A 21356-nucleotide genomic window follows, 5' to 3' on the forward strand; every position below is an offset into this window, starting at 1 on the left:
CGGAGCGCCAGCGGCCAGTTCCTTCTTCCCACACCCCCAATGGAATCCTCCTCCTCCTCTCTCTTCCGAAGCGGAATCCCGAGTCGTGCTAGCACGTCTATACAGGCGCGGCCGCGTCCACCGAGACAGAAACAGGCTAGAAGGGCGAGAGAGTGATGACCGCCGACGAACGAATGCTCGTTGTCTTCGTTCTTCGGACGGCGGAGTCCTCCTCTCCACGCTTCACACGCCCACCGGAAATGCCGAGAACGACGAGGCCGGGCGGCGGCAGGCACACCCGCCTTCCCCCCTTTCTCCGGCGCTGCCGAATGCACACGACAGCGCGGCAGCTGCGGCCCGGGCGGGGAGGAAGAATCCGCCGCCGAGACCGGTCTATACACTCCTCCCCGCTTCCTCTCAGCCTTCCACGTGAAGATGGAAGAGTATCAACAGCACCCCGAGTACAACGCCGTGCCATTCCTGTTCCACGCGAGACGGAGGAGGAGGAGGAGGAAGGGGGCGAGTTAACCCCCAACCGCGGTCGCGCGAGACTTTCACTGCGGTGCCACGTCCTTCTTCTTCTTCTCCATGCCCATCTCCTTTGTCGCGGCAGTTCTCGCCGTCACCTCGACATGCAGCGTCGCAAATTAGAGGCGGACGACAAGAGCGGAACCGGGAAGATCTGCTCAATTTGGTCGGAGACGCACGTGCGTTTCTTGGGAACGCGGTTCAATGTCCCAGGGCGACATCCGCGCCCTGTACGACAAGACGGAGCCAGTGCAGTTCCTCGCTGCCGAGATCCCGAATAGCGTACGATGCACACCGCCGTCTCGTTTGTCAGTCCTTCGCTCCTCTGACTGCGAGAACGCTAGTTCGGAGCCTTGGGAGCAGGCGTAGCAGTAGTCCTATTCTTGACCCTGTCAAAAATACACCGTGTTGACGGTTTGAGCCAATCAACGGCGGCGCGGCCGCCCTGAGAACCAATCAGAGATGACAAGATGTAGATTTTGACAGCGTCAGAAATAGCATACCGCGGTACTATGGCGGACATTGTCGAATTCGCCATCTTGTCAGCTCCGATTGACCCTGCTACCACGGAGGAAGGAAGAAAGCCTAGAAGGGAGCATGACGTCAGGCAGCTACAGCTTCGGCAAGTCAACCCGTGCCATTAACCTCTTCCGACGCCACCCGTCTTCAGGGTCCATCGGCGCGTTGACGCTTCGGAATTAGGCCTTCATCCATGGGTACCAGACCTCTCGAGGAACTGTTTGGTTCGTGGTAGCTTTTAGTGACACCCTTGTCGCGATCGGCTCTCGCCACGCTATGGTGGCTAGAGCCACCATAGCCACGCGCTCTCCGTTCTACTCTCCCGCATTTCAATGATTTGCCTTCCACGCGCTCCAGGGATTGAGATTACCGCTTCCCCGTCGCGTCGTAAGGGCCTACATACCACGACCCCTTCCTCTATGTTATTATAGCTACAGACATCGAAATTGCCACGTGACGCTCCTTCCTAGCATTTTCTATCCCACCCCCTCTTCACATGGCTGCTACGGCCTTTCTGCATCGTTCAAAAAACCACGCAACATAGCGGAAACGCACGTTTAGTTTGCGTTCAGTTTCGCGTCACGCGATTGGCCTATAGGCCGCGCCGAGTCGTCAACCGAGCGCAGCCTAGGCCATTCGCGTGAGGCGAAACTGAACGTGTGTTTCCAACAACGACCTCCGATCTCAAGTGTCCAGAAGAGCACCAAAGCTCGCCTCGTTTTTCACTTCGTATTCAACCAGCAAAGCTCAAGCCGGAGAAAGCCACGTGTTCCTGTACAAATGCAGTGACTCCGTCGAAGTCAGTCAACGCGAGGCAACCTTGAAACAGAAGCCTCTGGGCACCATGTTGTAGCGGTTCTTTTTCCAAACCGTTTCAAGATCGCACCCTTTTTTTTTCTCTCTCCCTCTCTCTTTCGTCCAGCAGGGGCTGAAATAAACAGCGTACGTAGTACGTACAGTATGTTTATGCATAGTAAACGCACCCGTAGAAACCGCCGAACGCGTCGCTTCTCCAAGCGTGACAACGGGCGTCCCGTTTCCGCGGTAACCCGACAAAAGGAACCGAAAGGCCAAGATGCGTGCGGGGCAGAAGGGGCCCGACAAACAAGGCGTGGCGCAACCCGCGTATGACGAAGTGCGCGCGTTGGCGCTACACCGGAGACCACGGGGTCCGCAGGAAGCGAACAGCTCAGCAGCACCAGGGAGGCGATAGCGAAGGCCGGCACAGGGCCAGTATGCGTCACGCTGTGCTCGCGCGGTTCGAGTAGGCGCGGGCAACGAGTCCAAATAAGTGGGCAGGCGCGGAAGCACAGCAGCTGCGAAAACTCGCCAACAACGAGCTTACCAAAAGGAAATTGCACTCGGTCGGTACTATACTATAGGGTTACGTTGCTGTTGTTCACTAACTGCAGGTAAATGAGAAGGTATAGTTATGGGGTAACGCGTCTCAACGGAAAAAATGGCTGTGGCTTAGCTAAGGTTAAGCCCAGGATGCGAAGCATACTAGCCTTTATTTTAGTTGTTGAACCACTGTTTAGCCTTGTGAACTGCTGTTGCTTGGCTATATTTGGTTCGGCTAGACGAAGAAACAACTCATGCAGGCGAGCGCACGAGTTGAGCCTCCGCTTTTGCAGCTGTTATGACGTCATATGGTAGCTCATATGGTAGGAATATGGTATATGGTAGGAAGAGCGTGGTTGTGCGGCTAGTATGCTTCGCATAAAAGGGGGCGTCATATGCAGATCACCACGCTCACGTGCATTCTCTCTTTAGCGAGCTGCACAGAGAGGGCTGAGCGAGATAAGCTCGCTCCCGGGGCAAGGGGTAAGCCGCGCTGCCCGATAAGGACGCGTGGTAAATGTAGTGACAGATCACGTGGCCGAAGAGATTACGGAAGCCAATATTACTCCCATTTCTTTTTCTTCGTTACTGTGCCTCTAGGCGCACGAAGCGGAAGAGGGATGCCGGGAGAGCGACGAGGAATACGGCACCCTTGAGATGAGAACTTGCCAAAACCGAAGCTGCTTTGCTTCCATACACTTAATTATTACCCGCAATATAAGTTTCATGATTGATCTTTTTTTTTTTTCTAACGGTAGTACACGTGCTATATTGCCAGCGTGTCTCTCACTAATCCAACATGAGAAGGCCACTAGATATATGTACAACAATTCAGAATCTTCCCTACAGCGGTGTAGCAATGTAAGATGCATCGTCGGGACAAGTGTATACGAACTGCGATTACGTTCCAAGGCATGATTTGCACATACATATTTATGCTCACGGCCCCTCTTAGGGACAATCAGTATAGGATGCCGTCATGTCCGCTTGTGAAAAAATATAACAATAATAAGCGATAGGCCTTGCACGGCTATAGTTTCGCCACCTTCCTCAACAAAGGCAATCGTAGAAGGCCAGCGAACTGGTGCAGATAAAGGAGCCGCGTCACTGGCATAAGTGATTAATGGCCGATATCACTGACCTGCACGGTTCACCTCGAACACGGGTTGCTCAATGAGGCACTATAGCACAATTGCGCGCCTTATCTAGTGCAACGTGGCACGGCCGGTAACAGAGACGATACGGCTAATCACCAACACAGAAACACACGCGTTGTTATATAGCTTGCCAGCGTGCTGCAAACCGGTATAAAACAAAAGTCCCGCATTCCACAACAGAACAACGCTGGATGCGCGCATGTATATATAGGCTGCTTCGTGGGCCACAATCAGCTGAGGTATATACTGTGTAAGGAAAGAGAGAGAGAGAGAGATGGGTATTCAGAAACGGAACTAATTATGCCCACACAAGGACAGCAATATATATTTAGCCCTGAAACGGCAAGAGACGGCGCCAGTTCTTCAATTACTTTTTTTTTAAAGAGCTAACAACTTGAACTACAAAATTCTGCCTACACTGCACGCGTCCCCATATCCGCAGGTCAGTATATATGCAGCGTTATTCACAATAATGAATAGACAACTTGAATGCGATTCATCACCGCGCGCGCAGCCGAGTGGACCCGCTATAGTCGTAATCGTCACGGATCACCAACAAATCAACTTGAACCGACGTGGTATATTACCACCGACGCACGGGTATATATTTTTCGGTGAGCGTTCATCGACTGTAGTATATTAACAGGGTGACCATCGTTCCAGTGACGTATAGGTAGCTGCACCACGCCAGTGTAAGCCTCGCCGGAAAGTTGAAGCGCGCTCGAAAGCGATCGATGGAGGAGAACTTGCTTAGCGCATGACTGCTTGATTAACACGCGTTTAATGCGAAACAAACAATAGCACATATATAGACACACACATAGACGCACGACATGAGCCGGTCCCGCGTGTCTTTGTACAGGCGTGGTCGCTCGCTACGAACTAAGTATATTTCGAGCGATCGACACGGTGAATATGCGTCGAAAACACAAGCGCATAGTTTACGTCATCCTGATTGTTCGCGTGCTCCAAGCATGGATCCCAAACATTTTCCAAGCGCTCCGTTACAGCCGCCTCTGATGGCATGAAATGTCGCATTCGAAGGGCGCTATTTCTGAGATCCCCATCCGTATCCAAGAACTCACTTATAGTCCGGGTTCTGGGAACGAGCGGTGTGGCCTTCCTTTAACGCTTTAAAGTAAGTTACACCCTTAAAAGTGAATAATGGTGTCTAGTGATCTCGTATATAGCTCACACCCTTACAACCCTTTCTGGGTGTAAGCGTGCGAGTTATACACCGACTTACACCGTTACTCACTTTTAAGGGTAAAAAAAAATGAAGAAGGGCGTGACCATGTGATTGATAGACCCATTCACACCCATGTTCCCTTTTCAGGATCAGAAATTATTTTCAAAGTGTCTCGTACCTCGTTAGGCACGCGCTGTTTCCAAGAAAAAGGTTCCTCGCAGCGCAAATGGCCACGCGCGCACTCCAAGAAGCGCGGCCGCATTTACAAACGGTGCACGGGCACACAAAAGAGTGCCGTAAAGAGAGCCGCTTTTTTTTTTTTTTTTCCGAAGCGCCCACAGCGCGGCCTTGCGCCCATTCACTGGAAGCGTCCACCACCTCCTCCTCCTCCTCGCTCCACCAGCGTGGACGGCGGCGGCACGGACCGCACAGCGGGAGAGAAGCCGGCGATTCCGAAGCCGCTGTAGCCGTTTTTCGAGAACGAGTTTCTTTTCTCGTCGGTGGCCGGCAGCGGCTATGGCGCTCGCTCCCATTTTTTGAGCGACAGGCAACGCTTACATGTGGTACGTCTTCGCGCGTTTCTCGCTGCGCTCGAGCCTCGGCGAGGCGTGAAGCCGAGAGCGACGGACGACCGACGATCCGCCGCCGAAATTTCGAGAGGAAATTGAAGAGCGAAAAGAAGAGGAAAGCGGACGGACCGAGTGCCGTGTTTGTGTTTTCGTCCAGTTGTCTTTGTTTTCTTTCCTTTCTCTTGTATTTCATTCTTCCGACAGGCCCCGCCTTTCGTCGGCAGAACGAACTACGAAAAATAAGAGCGGTCAACCTCGCTTCGAATGCTGAATGCCCCCCCCCCCCCCCCCCCCCCCAGTGACGAGAGGCATAGAAACTGGGGAAACACGAATGCGGAATCCGAAACAAAGAGTGCAGGCAGCGCGACGACACTTCACGACGGACTCGGAAAACGCGAGCTCCTTTCGTTCATTACACCTCGCAAAATAAAGGTGAAAAGAAAACACGATAAATAATGGGGTAATGTGTTAAAAGCCATCTCTGCATGGAGCGTGTCACATGTGTTGATTCCGCTGCCCGCGCGCTGCGGTTTTCCGAAGGCTGCAGTACGCGCGTTCCCATCAAGGCCGCGGTTCTCGGAAGTCAGTTCGGACCGCGTCGATTGGACTCGCAGAAACACACTTCTCGTTTCTCGAGCTCGCGTGCGTTTTGCTTATTTCCGTCGGTGTGGGCACGCGAACGGCCTATATAGTGTTGACTCTACTCAAGCACATTCTCAACTTTCCTATCTTTTCTTTTTCCTTTCTTTTTCTTTTTTTCGACGGGAACTCGGCAACCGTTCAAGAAACACGCTGCTGCCAGGGGATGACGAGCGTCGCAAACTCGGAAACGGCACCCTCGCGGCGGAGACGATACAGTGTGGGTGCGACGTCACCAACTCGCCCGATGACGTCATCACGGCGCGCGATCGGAGAACGGGATATTTCCCGCGCGGAGACGGACGACGGCTGACGCTCGCAAGGGCCCCGTGTTCCGCACGCGTGTGTCACCTTCCGACGATGACGACGACGAGCGAGAAGGGCGACACTGGAGAAGGACAAATAACGCACAGCGGGAACTGGAAGAATCCGTCGCTGCCCCTATCACTCTTATAACTCCGCATGCGGACTACACGATAACGGCTTCGGAGAATCGCGTGCATACTGACGCGACTGGCTTCGGTATACAGAGGTGATGGCACGAGCGCGAGCTTATCGAAGGGGCGTTTGCCTCCCGGATCCAGCCACATGAAATAAACGCGCGGCCTCTGTAAAATAATTTTAATTTTTTTTTAATATATGGGGTTTTACGTGCCAAAACCACTTTCTGATTATGAGGCACGCCGTAGTGGGGGACTCCGGAAATTTCGACCACCTGGGGTTCTTTAACGTGCACCTAAATCTAAGTACACGGGTATTTTCGCATTTCGCCCCCATCGAAATGCGGCCGCCGTGGCCGGGATTCGATCCCGCGACCTCGTGCTCAGCAGCCTAACACCATAGCCACTGAGCAACCACGGCGGGTGACCTCTGTAAAATAAACTGCGCTTTTAGGATCTAACCGCTGCGGTGCATGCATGGGTTCGGTGACGACGGCTATCTGCTGCTAAACACGAGGTCCAAGGTTCGACACCAGGCAGCATTTCAGTGGAGTGTGGAATTCCAAGGAAACGTTCACGTATGCTTACATATCAGGAGCACGCAAAAGAGCCCCAAGTTCTCAAAATTTACCCGGAGCCCTCCGGTCATAGAAGTCTCGAAAACAGCACGAGAAATTCGCAGGACGGAAACAGGCATAGGAATTATTTGCGGCGGACGACCAATAGCAGCTTCAAATAAACAAAAAATAAAGCTACACGTACAGGCGAAAAACAAGAAAACCAGCACCTTATGCATACCGTTGGTTGTCGCATGCGTTTGGTAACATATTCCACTTAATCTGCGTTTGCAGGCTATTCCGATTAGAAAGAACAACACTAATGTCCGCACTGAAATTTTCATCAATGACTATCATGACCAAGGAGGTTTTCAAATGAAATTTTTGTTAGACCTCCTTGGTCACGGCTTGAGCCGCGACGCGTACTTGGGCCAATGGACTAACGGTATACGTGTGCGTCTCGCCCAAGAGAGGCGCCTGTAACCTTCCTTAGAGCGCGGTCTCACTTTAGTTACTGTTTTGCTTGCTGTAGTGTGTGTTCCGTGTACGCTGCACGTTCGTGATGTGCCCTGTGCACATCTTTTCATTCCACCACATCCAATTGGATCGGGTAAGCACGCCGGCCATGCGGCCAGGCAAACCACTCCGGAATTAATTTCAAACCAATCTCTCTCTCTCTCACACACACACACACACACACACACACACACAAACTACGCTCGCATGCGAACCGCACAGAACTAAGTTCTACCTCAAACTTGTAACCCTGGCGAGGAAGACTGCAGCGTCCATAAAGCGCTCCAGGTGGAGATGATCAATTGCGCGGGTCTATACGTTTCCGAGCGACCGTTCACGCAGCCAGTTTTAGACCTGCAGGACTGCGGAATTATACCTGCTCCGCGCTAAGTAAGCGTTTCCGCTAGCATATAACGGGAAAAGCGTGCCGCCCTTATCTCACCACCTCCCCCACCCACCCACCCACCCTTTTTATGCGAAGCATATTACGAGGGCTCAACCCAGCTCCTCAGGCGCGGCGGTGACCATGAAATCACGTGACACCGTGACGTCACGACAGAGGAGAAGTGGCTTTGGCTCAACTCTTGCAAGACGGGCTGGGTGGGAATCGAACCAGGGTCTCCGGAGTGTGGGACGGAGACGCTACCACTGAGCCACGAGTACGCTTCAAAGCGGTACAAAAGCGCCTCTAGTGAATGCGGTGTTGCCTTAGAAACGCGCTGTTTCTAAGGCGTGCGTCTCTTGCGCAGGCGCACATTTCGTTGCCGCGCCGAACGCTGCTTTGCTCGACGCTCACCGCGTCCAATGCGGGGCGCGTAGTCGCTGCCCTGTAGCCCATTGTCTTACACCCCTTGGCGGGTCGACGGGAACGCTGTCGCGTTCCACTCTTGAAGGCGAAGAAGTAATGCATGAGTTGTTTCTTCGTCTAGCCGAACCAAATATAGCCAAGCAACAGCAGTTCACCAGGCTAAACAGTGGTTCAACAACTAAAATAAAGGCTAGTATGCTTCGCATCCTGGGCTTAACCTTACCTAAGCCACAGCCATTTTTTTTTTTTCGTCCCTCTGTAGGCCAAGCGAAGTGTTTGGATAAATAGACTGAAGGTGAAGGTTTCCCAGCCGTACGGTCGCCCCATTCCGTGGCTTTAAATATTCGTCGTCGGCCTACTACACGGCATGCACGAAGAGCGCACCGTGACGCAACCGGAGGGCTTAGCGCGCCTCGTTACGATGACGAGGCCAAGGCAGGGGTCGTCGATGTTGTTCTTGGCAAGGGCCGACGTCGCGGGCGAGGCGAAGCTGCGAGACGCCAGCCGCCGCTCTCGGCGAACAGCGCCGCGAGTTGACGGACCACAGGCTGCTTCTCGCGAAGAATGCGAGGGGCCAACATCGCGGCGCACAACCGAGACGCAATTAAGTCGCGCAACTAAACGAAGCGCAATCGCAGCCGCGGCGTTGTTCTGTGGGCTGCTTGAATTTCGGCGTCCTCATGACGTAAGCGACGTTCAAGTTACGACTGCGGCGCAGAAAAACACTGCGACGACGCGACGTCTGTACGACGTAGGAATTTCATAGTATAACGCTCTTTTCATGCACGCGGCAAAGGACTTGTTGAATACGTTTACCAAACGGCCCACGATCTAAAACATAACATCTACTTTTCTTTTTCTCCCAGCAGAGCTTTTGTCGTGACGTCAATATACTACGCAGGCGGTAGTAGTCTGACTTCGCGATGGTCGTTCAAATTTCTAGTCCGCAGATTTGACAAATGACACCGCAACCGGCCCTCGCACGCACACAGACTGACCGATGTCGCTTGTGGCGGCGAGAAAAACCGCGCGAACGTAACTCGCGTCGCACCTGTAATCGACAGGTAGGCACGCATTTTCTCGCATGTGTTGGTGAAATCCCGCACGGAGATCGAAAAGATAGGTAAAACCAGTCCTTCAATGGTAAAACCAAAAAAGAACGAAAACGTAGTGGTGTGTGTGTGTGTGTGCGTGGAGGGGGGAGGGGGCGTTGAATAATAGAGAGTTTTAGTTTCGTGGACGCAAGCGGCTTGCGTACGCAAGAACTAGGGGTGACGGTAATGCGCCTGCGCAAACCCGGACGTGGAGGTGTGCGCGTGTGCAGTACCGTGGCCCCTAGTTCTTGCGTACGCAAGCTGCTTGCGTCCCCGAAACTAAAACTCTATTGAAATACTAGGGAGTTTTAGTTTAGGGGACGCAAGCGGCTTGCGTGCCCTAAACTAAAACTCTCTACTGAACCCGGAAAATAACGTGCCGTCGAGCAGTTTGCGCAGCGGTGCGGCCTCTCCGGCCGGCGACGTCGTTCTCTCCCGCCAGTGGAAAAAGCCCCGCGAGAGAGAGCAAAGCAGCCGAGCCTCGGGGAATGCGCGCCAGCCAGTGCTCGTGTTTATCCAGCCAAGGATATATTCCGCCAGTGCCGCGCACGACCGCGGCGTTATCGCGACACGCAAGTTTATTGTTCCAGGGGAGCGAGCGGGGCGCAGCCGTCCCATTTAGAAGAAGGTCCCCCCCCCCCCCCTCCCCGCTTCAAACCGAGCAGGGCCGCCGCACTCCACGCCGTCGGGCCCCGTTCCCACACCGCTGGCAGGCAGGCAGGCGGTCGCTCGTAGCCGCCGCCGCCGCGGGCAGCAAGGCACGACGTCAAAACGAACAAAACCGGATCTCCCTTCGCCCAAGGAGCTGCGGCAGAGCTGCACCCAGGCCGCGGAGCAGTTCCCAGAACGAGAGCCCGCAGATGTGCCGGCCCCAACGGGGTCCATCGGCAGCCTCCCAACTTCTCACCAATCGTGAAGTTAAGAGGCGTTGCGACACATGTTTTTTTGTAAGATGCAGACACTATCCCGCACACTCCTCGTATACACGAAATGATCCCACGTGGCAGGCATTGCAGGTTGAGAAATTCCCGCAAGACGTACGTTGATAGTCGATTTGATTGATACTGTAGGTTATATTGGTCTCGAAATGCCGGACTTGAATGTGGTGCCAACGACATGGTCTTGACGTCACGACAAGGAGCACAATCTGTTAACGTCGCGTAGCGATAAGGCTAGGTAGTGATGGCGTTACTCGTAAATAATAATAATAATAATAATAATAATAATAATAATAATAATAATAATAATAATAAAGTAGAGTGGTGCGAGCATCTCAGCAGGCCGAGCTAGCGTGTGGCAGACGCAGTGATCGATCAGAGTTCGCGTGAGTGAGTACATATCCAGCAAAACATTGAAGAGTGAGTCTATGCTCTTATTCTGCGGACTTAAGGCACATTCACACCGGCGACTTGAGGAGGTCGCGTGACCAAGTTGGTCGCTTTGCGACCAGTCGCAAATGGTCGCAACCGGTCGCCGTTCTCGAAAAGGGACCATTTTGGTCGAGTCGCTCTCTGCGCGATTTTTCAGTCGCGCGACCATGGTCGCAAAATTGATAAGCCAATCAGCGGCGCACCGGAAGTGATCTTTCGTGTGTCTACATCCGGCCTCCTCCGGCGTCGCATTCAAATTCCGCGTAGATTCCGAGAGTTCTCGCTGAGAACGATAATCTCCGGGATTGCGACTTGCGGGTCGCGCTCAGCCGGGCTTGCCGGTGTGAACATCAGTCGCCTTCGGTCGCTTTTTGATTGCGAGTCGCAAATGGTCGCGCGACCTCCTCAAGTCGCCGGTGTGAATGTGCCCTTATCGCGACTACCCCGAACGGAGCGAACCAGCGCGTCCTGACGTCATGACGCATTCAAGTACTAGGTGCCGAAATGTGACGAAACTGTAATAGATTCTCAGAAACAAGGATTGTATTGTAAATTATTTAGGTAGCTCTGACGCTCGCCAACGATTTCTGAAGCGTTTGAAGAGTGCTTGGTCCTTGACTTGGCGAATAAAAAGAAGTAATAGAATTCAAAAACTTCATGTCAGTATACTTATTTACGAAGGACCGCTGCTGTTGCGGCCGAGGAAATATGTACCGAGTGCCGTCTTCACAGCCTTGATACGGCGGCCTCGAGGCTGGCCTCTCTTCGGACTGTGTCTCTTCTGTGATTGATATCGTCGGCCGTGATCGAAGGAAACAGCTGGAAATTTGTAAGGCAGTTTCGCTTCAATATTTTACGCCGTGCTCAAGTTCGTTTGACCACGCTGCGCAAGCTCAGGAATAATTTTGCGCGTATTATGGTGCGAACGGCGGAAGACGAAAAGAGCTAGACGACAGACGAGCTTCCGTGCTTCCTTCAGTCGACTAGGAACTATAGAGTGCGAACTATCGAACTAACTAAGCTTACCGTTAAACGTAAATCAACATAAACATCCGATCATCATCAACAAGAAGGCGAATGGGTTAGCGTCGTTGACGGGAAGTGCTCCATCGTTCGTAGCGACGATGACACGAATTCGAAAGGCTTCCGACGCCGCTGTTAAAACATTCAGTTGCGTCCAAGTATCTCCTCTGCGCTCGCTAAACCATGAAAGTGACTAATGTAAGTGCGCGAACTTTTCTGCGCAGCTAGGTGGGGCGGATGGCCGATCGGAGTCGAGCAGGTCGAGCTTCGACACACCGGCAGCACCATGATTATTTACGAGGAAGGGGAAATGTAGGCAGGCACCCTGTGGATAGCGGTAACGAGAGCGGAGGGATGCGCCTAGATGCAATCTGCTCAAGCACGTGACCTCGTGCCAGCTTGATTTCGCGTCACTTAATTACGGCGTGGTTGTCGTTTCTTTTTTTTTCACAGCACAACATCTTCGTCTCAACAAATTCTCTTCAAAAGATGATACCGTTTCTTCTGATACCCTCTCACGCATATCGGATGTGCCACACCGTAATGTCCCGATAATATCGCCGACATCGACCGCTCGTTCGCTTACCTTTATTCGCACTATAGATATCTACACAAGGGAGATACGATATCCTTCCGATAAGCAGTGCGGGTTTTGTTTACCGATACATTTGCGCGACCATCACGAACTGAGATAACCCGGTTTCTGGAACGCAATCGATGTCTCCGTGCTGCTGCACATCTACTCCGGCAAGTGCGGACGGATCGTGAATCTCGAAGCAAGAAGCGCTAAGACGGCGAATCATCAACTCACCATTGCGTCGCTCCCTGCGAGATCGGTACAGTTTCCGTCCGACGACGGCCACTATGACCGCGAAAACGGTCAATCCCAGTAGGCCGACCACGGTGACGGCCTGGCCCTGCCAGACAGCGGAGCTCTGCCGCTGTTCCACACTCTCCTGATGCACCATACCAACAGCGGCTACCGAAGCCGACGATTCACCGCGCACCAACGCAGACCGAGAGTCGCCGTGCACCACTTCTCGGACGCTCTCCGACCGATGCAATTCCTCCGGAGCGGCTGCGACGGAGAGTGCGTCGTTCCCGCTGCTCGCCTCGCCACCACCACCACCCTCGACGCGCGTTGCCGACGTCGACCGCACCGCGGCGCGTCGGTCGTTGTCTTCGGCCACCCCGCATATGAAGAGCACGGTAAACACAACGACGAGGACGAGCAGCAGTCGGGTGCGCTGAGTGGCCCGCATAAAACGCGGCATGTTTTGATTCTCTCCTGAGTGCAGCTATCACTTGGCCCGCTTGAACACAGTCTCGCGAACGCCGTTTGTGGTCCGAAGTCAACGTTCATTCGTTGCTTTCACTTTTCCACGCGCTCATGCAGCCATTTTGCGGTGCAGTACCGCTTTCTTGCCGAGTCAGGAGCTTCGATTCACTTCAAGAAACCTTAGAACTCCTTCCGGAGATGTAGGGGTGGCTCCGCATATCTTCATTTCACCAATTATCACAAAATCCGGGTACATGATGTCGCTGTATCACCATCAGCGGGTTTGTCACGCATAACACAGCTCGCTCAGCCCTCAGGACGTAGGCCAACTTCGCGAGTAGCTGAATGTGCTTCCCTGTTATGTTGCCCCCACTTCACTGGCAGCCAGTCGACGCGTGTCTCTGACATCCGTACTTGAGCCAGGCGTTCTATGACAGACGTTATCGCAACGAAGCACGGCGCTGATAACAAATCGAGCACTACATCGTTGCTGCAAGAGCGCGTGATAAGAGTACAATGTAATAATTCCCACAGAGAGATAACGTCCTCACGCACAACTACACAAAGGTCAAACAAATCCGCCTACCTTTGCCTCTGTTAGGAGCAATGCATATTGCGCTGCCATCAACTCATCTCTCCGCGTGAGTCCAGAAGCGGGCACACGCGGTTAATTTGACGCGGCGCTGCCGATGTCGTCTGCCGAGTTTTGCGGCGTCGTCTGCTGCGCGTGGTGCGTTGTCAGCGTGGTTTCAAGGTGAGTGCGTCACCTCGGAAGGAGTCAGAGCCGAGCCAACAGGTCCGCGACCCATGCCCCCCGAACTGAGAACAGCTGCGTCCGCTGTCGAGCGCCCTTCCCCCCGCCGCAGCGGCTGAATAGAAACGGGCTGCCGGTGCCGGTTCCTAAGGCAGGCGTCCCCCTCACCACGCCCTACGCTACCCCCTACTGCCCCCGCTACCCCAAGGAATGCTTTCTTTCCGCAGAGGGTCACAGCCCAGAAGCAGGCTGCTTCGAAACCATACGCACCGATGCCTCAGGCGCCTGCCTCCTTTCCTGGGCAAAAGAGGAGCGGTAGCACTGGAGCGGCAGTCGCGCCGGGCTTGCGTGGCAGTCTTACGTATTGCCTAAATCGACAATCTGTAACATTCTTGCGTGAGCCCGGTCTGCGTTAATTCTTCTTGGTTATCACCTCCTTATCAACTCGTCCACTACCACATAGGGTGAGCGAAGCACCAACTGTTAAAGCAAGACTTAGACGACATCGTTAAAATGACACGCAGTGGGAAGGCAACGAGCGTTGGCTGGCTGGTGGAAACTTAGGAACAATACCTTAGGACAATAAAGGCTTCGGAAAATCGAAAAAGAAAAACAAAGCTAATGTGAGGGAGAGGGCGGGACGAACAGTACTTACAAACAATGAAAAAAAAGGTATTTGCAATCACCGTGACAAAACTCCCGCACTTTTCGAGAGTCGAAGTTCACTGGCAGATAATGCGATAGACGGGCTGCTTTCCGCGCTATTTGTAGCATGTTTCTGCACTATTGCGCGTGTCGTAGTCCTATAGCAGCCAAGTCTAATTGTCCATCGCATTGGTCGTTTAAAATGAGAGCGTTTCATGTACTACATTGCACTTTACCCTACAGTCCGAACGTATCGGGCATGGGCAGCGAATAAATTAAATTATGGGGTTTTACGTGCCAAAACCACGATCTGATTATGAGGCAAGCCGTAGTGGGGGACTCCGGCTATTTGGACCACTTGGGGTACATTAACATGCACCTAAATCTAAGTACACGGGCGTTTTCGCCCCCATCGAAATGTGGCCGGGTTTTGATCCCGCTACCTCGTGCTCAGCAGCCCAACACAATAGCCACTAAGCAACCACAGCGAGTGGACAGCGAATGGAACGACGCGGTGATTCTCCGTCGATTTTCAATGTTCTTTTTCTTTACATCGCGTTCCTTTTAATGTAATGAAATTCTTTAAAAAGCTACCGAGGTGAAACGATCGTATCGGTGATAATCCCTGGAAAAATGATTTTGGACCGCAAACAGGCACGTTGACGATTGCAACAGCATCGAGTTCCTTCTTTTCTGGCGTCCCTACCCTTGTTTTCTCTTTAATATAACGAGCTGGCTGACGAACCACTCGCTAGAGACTAATGGCTTTCGAAAGGCGCAATTTTCTAACCGAAATGAATGGGAGCATTACGTTTCCTTCAACCCGGTATTTCCGTAAAGATTATTGCACTGATTGATCATATACTACTTATCTGCAGGAACAAAATGTCGGCAGCGACAGAATCACTCGCTTTTGTTTACTACTGCTTCTAGGAGAACACCCATGTAACACCAAGACGTTTCACGCGTTGTCGTGGGACGAAGTGTCGCAAGACGTTGCTACCGCCATCTGCATTTCCCGCAACCCGGTATTATACCGTAGAGTAATGCGTATGCAAACGAGCTAAATCTCGTTGTTGATGATGATGAAGATCAAGTTCACTGGCATCCCCTTTGAAACTGAGCGGGGGACATTTAGTCACTGTGCCAGCTTGTTTTTAGTCTGGTTTTACTACATCTACCGCTGTATATCGCCTTTTTGCCTATCTGACCTCGATCTTAACTTGGGTATTTAAAACCCCTATCACTATATTGCGCCATTTACCTTCGCTTCAGGGACTCCTGCTCTCTCAATCACTTCCCTGCTTTTCCCTGTACTCTCTATTCTTGCAGCGATGTGACGCGTGCACTGTCACTCCGCGGGAGCGGAGCACAGCTCCCTCGCGTCGGCCCGACCCGGGAGGAAGCCGCGGCTTCCGGCCCGAAAGAAGAGACACGGGAAACGCATTGCCCGCACTCCCCGTTTTGCGCACGCGCAGGTTTCTCCGTTTACGGGAACTCACAAAAAAAAGGGGGGGGGGAAATCATGCACCCATCTCGTGCGTGCACCCCCCCCCCCCTACCTCTCATTCGCTCCTGGACAAGGCGCATAGAATAAAACGCACTGTATACCCTACGTCGGAGGGTCGATCTCCTCAGCCAGTGGCAAGCCGCCCACCTGCTGCCGACCCCCCCTCTTCTGCTTTTACTTCAACTTCTGCTTCGCGTGCCCGCGCGAAGTGGTCTCTCAGTGCTCACATCTGGCGCCACTGGCTGCAGGAGTCGGGAAACGTCCTTGCTCGTTTTGCTTTTTTTTTTCAGTTCCACGGTTCCAGCCTGCATTCGTATGATAAAATATAACAAGAAAAAAGAACATTATTAGCCGAAGCATGGTGTGACAAGAGGCGTGGGGCGGGAGAGATTGAGCAACAATATTAACGTAGCGATACTGGATGAGCAGATAACGAAGGCGACAAAGAGGGAGAAGAAGAGTACGACGATGACACGGAGGGCCGTAACGACAGCTGATTAGTAGAATTAAAGTCTTCAAGGCATTTACCGCGTTTTAGAACTTTGTATTTGGTGCAGCCGACGACAGGGGGCGCGTACTCCGTAAGGGTTAACTTAGTGGACACGTTCATTTCGTCTGCTGCTGAAGTTCTGATTGGCTAGGCTGGGGTACCTGTCCCAAGGAGACAGGCGCCCCCAGCCTATGAGCACTTCAGCAGCAGATGAAGCGGGCATGTCTGCTAGGTAGGCACTTGGAGAGTATCCCATCGCCCATAGTAACTGCGCCCATAAACATGCTAAATGCGGTAACACAATTATCGCAAACGCACATGCGGCACATAGAACAACAGCGTCGAAACGGACGCGTAGCTAGGATTCTTTTTCTAGAGGGGTAGTAGGGGGCCTAAGGTTGCATACGCCCACTCAGTGGTTTCCAAGAATATCTTAGGCCATGATTTTGGGTTTGATTATTATGGTTATGTAATGCCAGGTGCAGTTGTAAACTGAACAAAAATCCCAATTCCACGTAGTACAAATCCGCTCATGTGATGTACGCATAGGCACCTTGTGCAGGCATTACATTATGCGGCTATTGTTCCATGGGAATACTTGCTTCTTACACTCTTAAAACGGTTGCACCCTTTGGGGTGTATATTTGTCCCACAACAATAATCGTCATCTGCCTTGCTTGCGTTTGCTTTCCTGAAAACTCGGCGCTCGCTAATTTCCTGTCGAGAATGCTGCGTCACAGTGGTAAGGCGCATGCCGTTCGTGACTGGAAAGTACCGGGCTCGCAGCGTTAAATAAAGGAAACGCGTGCAGCACGGATGCCGATTATTATTGTGGGACAAGATGCGCCCCAAAGGGTGTTAACTTTTTTAAGAGTCTATACACTTTAAGAACGGTTGCACCCTGTACGGTCTATATTTGCCACTCGACAATAATCGTCATCTGTCTTCATGTCTTTGAAGACATGAAACCATTCAAAATGAACATTCCTTGGAACGACGTTATCACCACCGAGAATTCCAACATTATTCAGTCACAAGATAGGACACTGCAAGCTTCGACGAGATATTGTAGAAATTTCCTTAACTTTTGTGTGTCGGCACCTATCCCCCGCAAAGGCTGCAATCAAAGTGACTTTTGAACTTCGACACAAAAGTGTTGTGATAAAAAAAGCCTATGGGCATTGGATCTTGCCGTTGAGTGCGGGAGTTGGTCGACGTTGAGGAGGATTTTGAGATGAAACTGAAGGTTTATGTACATTATTTACATTGATAGCACGAACACGCCTTTGCTCATAGGCGACGAGCCAGTCATAAAAGGGAGCAGGCCGCGCCGGACGGAAAAATTTCGACGAGAGGGGGGGAGGCGTAACGCCCCCCTCCCCCTCCCCTGGTTATTTCACTGCGCCGAGGACAGTGAAGCCGAAATGGCTTGATTGTAGCACAGCTGGTGCTGCTCGCTGGATAGATTTCTTCCAGTACGCGTGCAGTGACTCCGACTGAATAACATGCGCCCGTACCTACACTCTTAAAGCAGTCGCACTCTTTGGGGTGTATATTTGCCACACAACGATAATCGTCATCTGCCCTGCTTGCGTTTCCTTTCTTGAAAACACGGCACTCGCTACTTTCCTGTCGAGAATGCTACGTCACGCTGATAACGCACGTGCCGTTCATGACTGGGAAGTACCGGGCTCGCAGCGTTAAAGAAAGGAAACGCGGGCAGCACGGATGACGATTATCGTTGTGGGACAAGATGCGCCCCAAAGGATGTTAACTTTTTTAAGAGTGTATACACTTTAAAAACGGTTGCACCCTGTACGGTCTATATTTGCCACACGACAATAATCGTCATCTGTCTTCATGTCTTTGAAGACATGAAACCATTCAAAATGAACATTCCTTGGAACGACGCTATCACCACCGAGAATTCCAACATTATTCAGTCACAAGATAGGACACTGCAAGCTTCGACGAGATATTGTAGAAATTTCCTTAACTTTTGTGTGTCGGCACCTATCCCCCGCAAAGGCTGCAATCAAAGTGACTTTTGAACTTCGACACAAAAATGTTGTGATAAAAAAGCCTATGGGCATTGGATCTTGCCGTTGAGTGCGGGAGTTGGTCGACGTTGAGGAGGATTTTTAGATGAAACTGAAGGTTTATGTACATTATTTAGATTAATAGCACGAAGTATAATTAACGGTCATAAAGTGATTGACGGCCGGCAGTAAATTAAATTGGACGCTGCGGCCCGTGGTAAGATGAACGAAAAAAATGAATGGATGAAGGAAATGCTTGTCTCTGCTCCCTGCCTCTCTTTTAACCCCTTCAGTGTCTCGGGGTCACGACATTTTCGGCAAATCGTCGAGCCCGCCGAGGTGTCGTCATTTTCCTCCGATGGTAGGCGCCCGTGCAAGTGCCGTGCACATTCGGCAGATGGAGTTGCTCCAAGGGCTCCAGTGTCGGACGGGTGACTTATCCAACACCGCTTAGATTCTAGGTGGGGTTGAATCAAGGCGGTGCGAACGAGAGATGGGAGAGGCGTACGTACCACCCGCTAGTTGCATTTCGCTCCGCATGCGGCGCTCTCAACGCCGGCGCAGCAGCGCCGCTCGCGGTGCCGTTCTTGTCTGTAAGCGCTGCTCCGCATGACTGCTGTTGATTCTGATCTCGAGTGAATCCGGCTGGGCCTCATTTGAGAGAATTATACAGTGTTCCCCAACTACCGTGCACCAGGACTTAAAAATAAAGCAGTAGTGTTACTCGAAGAAAACCTAGTGCAAATTGTTTCCACTAGTACCGTGGAGTAGCCGCCAGTAATTATTTCGTTACTGAGATTTAGTTCGGTAATTGTAATTAATTATCTAACTCGAGAAGTACTGTCCTAATTTTCAAAGTGTCAGTCACTCATTTGTAGGCACGCAAAATTACATCTAACTGCGGTGTTTTCAGCGACGTACTTAAATTGCGTACAATTTTTTTTTTTACTGGCAAAGAAACCTCACGAAATATGGAAAGCACCCCATGAGTGCGCTCATACCTGCATCATAAAGCAGCGCGCTCAAATAAGCTGAATGAAAGCAACTGCATTGCCTGTCTCAAACCCGAACAGACCTTGACAATGACACGGAAGGAGCACCAATAGCAGGTTTCGTGGCTTCGCAGCTATTCCTTCCTCACATCTCTACGTCACACTTATTATCCGTCTTTCAAGGCTGACTGATCACATTGATAACCTAAGACCCTTGATAACGCGGCCGAAGCGCCGCTCAAAAGCAATGTAATAGGCATAAGATCTTTCAAAATCTCGGCTTTGTTCGCACCGCATCGAAAGAGTGCGCGAGAAGCTATATTTTGCGCCCGACACTTGCTTCGGACCAAGGCGAAATTAAACTTACTGTTTTATTTTTCACGAAAATATATACGCGCTGCAAAAACAGCTTCGTGTCAGAAAATAAAAGCGAAATAAACAGACCGGGAAGCGACCAACGTGTAGAGAATAGGCAAAACCGATGCGTTGAAGTAAGTAAATATACCGCTTCTAAATGAGCCGAATTGGCAATCAAGATGTCTGTTAAAAAATCAGATTTCGATGTGCGCTAATTATCTATGAATTCCTAAGCTCGAGAACACCAGCTGCTGCCTAGAGGACGTGTTCGGATAGGTCTCCTTCTGCAGATACGCAGTACTGTGTCCATTTTAGCACATCTTCAGTGGATTTCTTGGTGACCGACGCCGGAACTCTACGGCAAACATCCGTTATCCTTGTCTTGAACTAATCTGACGCCCATCTCGATCATGTAAGCACGATCTTTCACATAACCCCAAGGAAAGAAATCAAGTGGAGAGAGGTCAGGTGACCTAGCCAGCCAATTTATAGGCCCGTGCCTTCCAATCTCTTGCGCATGAAAAGTCGCATCCAGCTAGTTTCGCGCTCGGCTGCTGCTGCGTGCTGGTGCTCAATCTTGCTGATACCACAGAAGTGGAAGACGGGACAGCGGGACTTCGCTGCAGAAACTCATCCACTACTCCTTCAAGTTTTTCGTTCACGTAACGCTGTCCAGTCATTGCGTGATCGAAGAAGAAGGGACCGATTATAGCATCGTCGTAAATTCCGAACCACGCATTGAACGACCGCTGGTACTTGTACCGATTGCGCTTTACGCAGTGTGGATTGCAGTCACTCCAATAATGTGCATAATGCAAATTTATCTGGGCGTTTATGTGAAGATTGGCTTCATCTGTGCACATGATGTTGCTCAAAAAGTCCAGTGACTCATCGTCTTTTGTGAGGACCCAATGTGGGAAATCTAGACGCTTCTACAGGTCCCTATCTTCCGAGCATTGGTGCTAGTTAAGGTGACACGGGTCAAAGGCCATCGTTCAGAATCCTCCAAGCTGATGACTTGGAAATTGGTACCTGGGCGGCCCCGTCCCGCACGCTAGCATGAGGGTTTGAGGCCATGAATGCTAGAGCATACGTGCGTAGGCTGGACTCAAAGATGGGGTTCTACGCCGATGTTTCTTGAAGGTGCCGGTTTGTCTCAGGTTTTCATCATTTCTGATAATAGCCGACGCGTTCGGTCTAGCGCGACACTTCCATGGCTGGTATATATTTGCGTCCTTCCTCGTGTATTTTTCAGCTCCCAAGGCAAGGATCATTTTTATCTTCTGCTCATTAGAGAAAGACATGGCAACTGGGACGAAACGAAACGCACCTTTAAACCTTTGCACTGGCGTGGTCTATTGACTTTTGTGGTGATAGGCTCTGTGGCAAAAAAAAAAGTATCCGTGCACTTTAACTACGCTAAGAAAAAAACAATTTTACTTATGGGGTTTTACGTGCTAAAACCACTTTCTGATTATGAGGCACGCCATAGTGGAGGACTCCGGAAATTTCAACCACCTGGGGTTCTTTAACGTGCACCTAAATCTAAGTACACGGGTGC

The 21356-nt window shown here is 51.5% G+C and overlaps 1 protein-coding gene across 1 annotated transcript in view; it reads right to left on the reverse strand.

Annotated features, from left to right (window-relative positions):
* The window catches only part of LOC139057566 (uncharacterized), a 93805-nt gene extending 80383 nt beyond the window's left edge, over positions 1-13422 (reverse strand). The window contains exon 1 of the mRNA XM_070536008.1: positions 12541-13422. Within this exon, the coding sequence (XP_070392109.1) occupies positions 12541-13003 (463 nt within the window). The 5' untranslated portion in view covers positions 13004-13422. The remainder of the gene's footprint in view (positions 1-12540) is intronic.
* Between the last annotated feature and the right edge of the window lie 7934 nt (positions 13423-21356).

The sequence above is a fragment of the Dermacentor albipictus genome, chromosome 3 (genome assembly GCF_038994185.2).
Source record: "Dermacentor albipictus isolate Rhodes 1998 colony chromosome 3, USDA_Dalb.pri_finalv2, whole genome shotgun sequence".
Taxonomy (NCBI): domain Eukaryota; kingdom Metazoa; phylum Arthropoda; class Arachnida; order Ixodida; family Ixodidae; genus Dermacentor; species Dermacentor albipictus.